Here is a 3,898-nt window from a genome sequence, read left to right as displayed (position 1 = left end):
TGCTGAGGAATCGAACCCAGGGCCTCAGGCATGCAAGGCAAGCACTCTACCACTGAGCCATCTTCCCAGCCTCAGCATCATTTATTTTTATCTGTACAATTGTCATTCTGTCACTTGAAAAAGCTTACAAATGGGTAATTTCTTTAGAATTTTAGAAAACATCTTTTGCATAGCATTGTTAGGGCTTAATAGTTTAGGGAATAATTCACTTATGAAGAGAATTTAATTATTAGGAAATATCTGCTGATGGTATCTATATATACAATAAATTAGTATTCTTTTTATTTTATTTTATTTTTTGGTCAGTCGTGGGGCTTGAACTCTGGGCCTGGGCGCTATCCCTCAGCTCTGCAGCTCAAGGCGAGCCCTCTACCACTTGAGCTATAGCGCCACTTCGGTTTTCTGGTGGTTTATTGGAGATAGGAGTCTCACGGTCTCTCCTGCCCAGAGTGGCTTTGAACCGTGATCCTCAGATCTCAGCCTCCTGAGTAGCTAGGATTACAGGCATGAGCCACCAGCGCCTGGCGAATTTTCTTTAAAGAAATAGAAGTAGATGCATTAGACATATAAAGCATATAAAATATATCAGTATATGTATTGGAAAGATGCATATGTGGAAACGTACATTTTTTTCTCCTAAGTTTTGAAGCATGGTATATGATAGTAATTTGCTTTAGACTTCATCATATAAAATTTTGAAACAGTTTGCTAGACTAATTATTAATAGTATTCTGCTCCATCTGTTTTAAATGTACTATTCAACCTATTTCATCCATAATATCAAAATCATTTAACTTTTCCCTGGTTGAAGACTATTAAGAATTAACATTAGAATACAATATCTTAGGGCCTAGACTAGTGATTTGATTTGATTTGCACTAAAATATACAAGTTTTTTCTCTTCAATACTGGGGTTTGAACTTGGGGCTTTGTTTTTTTTTTTTTTTTTTGGGGTCCGGTGGTGGGGCCTAAGCTCTGGGCCTGGGCACTGTCTTTACTGGTACTATTTATTGTGAGGTTTCTAAAACATTGCCCACAGACTTCAGGCTAGCCCTTCAGTGTATCTATGGGAAATGTCTTTGTATCTCTGACCATTTTTTTTTTTGTTAGTCATGGGGCTTGAACCTCTGGGCTTGGGCGCTGTCCTTCAGCTCAAGACACATGCTCTACAACTTGAGCCACAGTACCACTTCCGTTTTCTAGTGGTTTATTGGAGATAAGAGTCTCACTGACTTTCCTGCCTGTGTTGACTTTGAATCATGATCCTCAGATCCTTAGTAGCTAGGATTACAGCTGTGAATCACCAGCACTTGGCTCTAAAAAAAATTTTTTTTATCATAGTTTGTGTTAGGCTTTATACAGGAAAAAATTATGAAATGAGCAATAATATTTCTTTTATTTTTTGGCTATACTGGGGTTTGAACTCAGGACTTCTCATTTCCTAAGCATTTGCGTATTACTGAATCATGCCTCTGGCCCTGAGTTTTGCTGGTTATTTTTCAGATAGAGTGTTGATTCTTGCCTAGGTACGTAATGAGTGGAATTCATCTATGTTAGGCTTCTGGTAGCTTGGATGGCATTTCATCTAGTTTCTCATCAAGAAGACCTCTTTTTTTTTTTTTGGGTCCGGTCGTGGGGCCTGAACTCTGGGCCTGGGCACTGTCCCTCAGCTCTTCAGCTCAAGGCTAGTGCTCTACCACTTGAGCCACAGTGCCGCTTCCAGCTTTTTTCCTTTTGCTTATGTGATGCTGAGGAATCGAACCCAGGGCCTCATGCATGCAAGGCAAGCGCTCTACCACTGAGCCACCTTCCCAGCCCCAAGAAGAACTCTTAAGGAATTTTTTTCTGTCTGTAATGTCCTCAAACAATGTCAGGCTCCCAGGCCATAAGAGTTACAGGTGTGGGCTGGGAATATGGCTTAGTGGTAGAGTGCTTGTCTAGCATGCATGAAGCCCTGGGTTTGATTCTTTAGTACCACATAAACAGAAAAAGCCAGAAGTGGTGCTGTGGCTCAAAGTGGTAGAGTGCTAGCTTTGAGCAAAAAGGTCAGGGACAGTGCCCAGGTCCCTAAGTTCAAGGCCCATGACTGTTAAAAAAAAAAAAAAAAAAAGCCGGGCGCCAGTGGCTCACATCTGTAATCCTAGCTTCAGCTATTCAGGAGACTGAGATCTGAGGATCACAATTCAAAGCCAGCCTGTGCAGGAATGTCCATGAGACTATCTCCAATAAGTCACCAGAAAACCAGAGGTGGTGCTGTAGCTTAAGTGGTAGAGTGCTAGCCTTGAGCTGAAATGCTGAGAGACGAGCCTAGGCCCAGAGTTCAAGTCCCATTACTGGCAAAAAGAAAAGACAGGTGTAAGCTACCAGTACCCAGCTGTGAAACTTATTGAAAAATACAAGCATCAAAGCACTCCTTTTTCTGAAAGAGCAAATTTATTTTGCATTATTATTTATCTACATAAATCTACCCTCAGTGGAGTAGACCAGGGTAGTCTATACAATATGAGTATTTTAAAATAAAACCAAACTCTCCCTTTGTTTTATATTTATCATGGAGCATTTAAAAAAATGTTTTGGGTTATGGCATCTCATAAATAACTGAACTGTTAGGTAAAACCCTTATACTTTCTGATGCTAAAGTGTAAAAAAGTTGAGCAGTGACTTTAGTATAATAAGTATTTTCATTTGCTGTTTGGTCATGGTAGATTTTTCTAGTGTGTTTTCTTTTCTAGTATGATTTTTTTGTTTTTTTGTCGGTCATGGAGCACGAACTCTGGGCCTGGGCACTGTCCTTCAGCTCTTCAGCTCAAAGCTAGCTCTCTGCCACTTGAGCCACAGTACCACTTCTGGCTTTTTCTGCTTTGTGTGGTGCTGAGGAATGGAACGGAGGGCCTCAGGCATGCAAGGCAAGCATTGTACCACTGAGCCAACTTCCCAGCCCCTTAAGTATGATTTTATATAATAAAATTCGTCCTTAATTTCATTTTATTTAAAAAAGTTCTTGGATTGGCATGTGGCTCAAATATAGAGCATTTAAGGGCCCTTGGTTCACACACATCCATATCTACATACATATCCAGTTTTGCTAATGCAACTAATGGCATACCGTAACAAATACCACATCTTGTTTCTAGGGAATGGTTGTATCTCCTGTCACATGAAATGCTGAATCCATACTATGGCCTCTTCCAGTATTCAAGAGACGACATCTATACATTGCAGATCAATCCTGACTCGGCTGTTAATCCGGTATGGTTCATAGTTTGGATAATGATGTGAATTAAATTGGGTCCTACAATGTGCTCACAATGCTTTTTCATCTTTAAATGTTAATGTAGTTTATAGGAATTACTTGTTTTAATCTTGATCCTATCCTTTGTCTCTTTAATTCTTCTTCCAAAAAATTTTCTCAAGTAAATGCCTAGGTATTTGAACCAGTTAAGGCACAAGGATATTTATTATTAATGACAGCTCCTGTGGAAACTAACAAGTGTTGAGAGAGAAGAGGAAAGATGCAATTGATTAAGTAATAATATAAAAAAGAACACAGGAGGATAGTTATCCGAGGATGGCTCAGAGCAAAGATCTCTGTCTGAAAACAAATAAAACAGGAGGGCTTGAGGTGTGACTTGAATGATGAAGGCTTGGCTAACCAAACTCAAAGCCCTGAGTACAGTCTCCAATACCAAAAAAATCTTAAAGGGAAGATGGGAGGGAGATTTAATAATGAGTTTAAGATTTATATATTTGAGAAGTGAAAGACTTAAAATACAAACATCCTGGCAGGGTGCTGGTGGCTCATGTCTGTAATCCTAGCTACTCGGGAGGCTGAGATCTGAGGATCATGGTTCAAAGCCAGCCTGGGCAGGAAAGTCTGTGAGACTCTTTTTTTTTTTTT

General features: G+C 39.8%; 1 protein-coding gene across 1 annotated transcript in view; it reads left to right on the top strand.

Annotated features, from left to right (window-relative positions):
* Smurf2 (SMAD specific E3 ubiquitin protein ligase 2) overlaps positions 1 to 3,898 on the top strand; it is a 69,017-nt gene that overhangs the window by 50,496 nt on the left and 14,623 nt on the right. Inside the window, exon 12 of the mRNA XM_013036586.1 lies at positions 3,135 to 3,249. Coding sequence (XP_012892040.1) covers positions 3,135 to 3,249 — 115 coding nt within the window. The remainder of the gene's footprint in view (positions 1 to 3,134; positions 3,250 to 3,898) is intronic.

This window comes from Dipodomys ordii, unplaced genomic scaffold (genome assembly GCF_000151885.1).
Source record: "Dipodomys ordii isolate 6190 unplaced genomic scaffold, Dord_2.0 Scaffold7, whole genome shotgun sequence".
Taxonomy (NCBI): domain Eukaryota; kingdom Metazoa; phylum Chordata; class Mammalia; order Rodentia; family Heteromyidae; genus Dipodomys; species Dipodomys ordii.
This window is presented reverse-complemented; position numbering and strand designations above follow the sequence as displayed.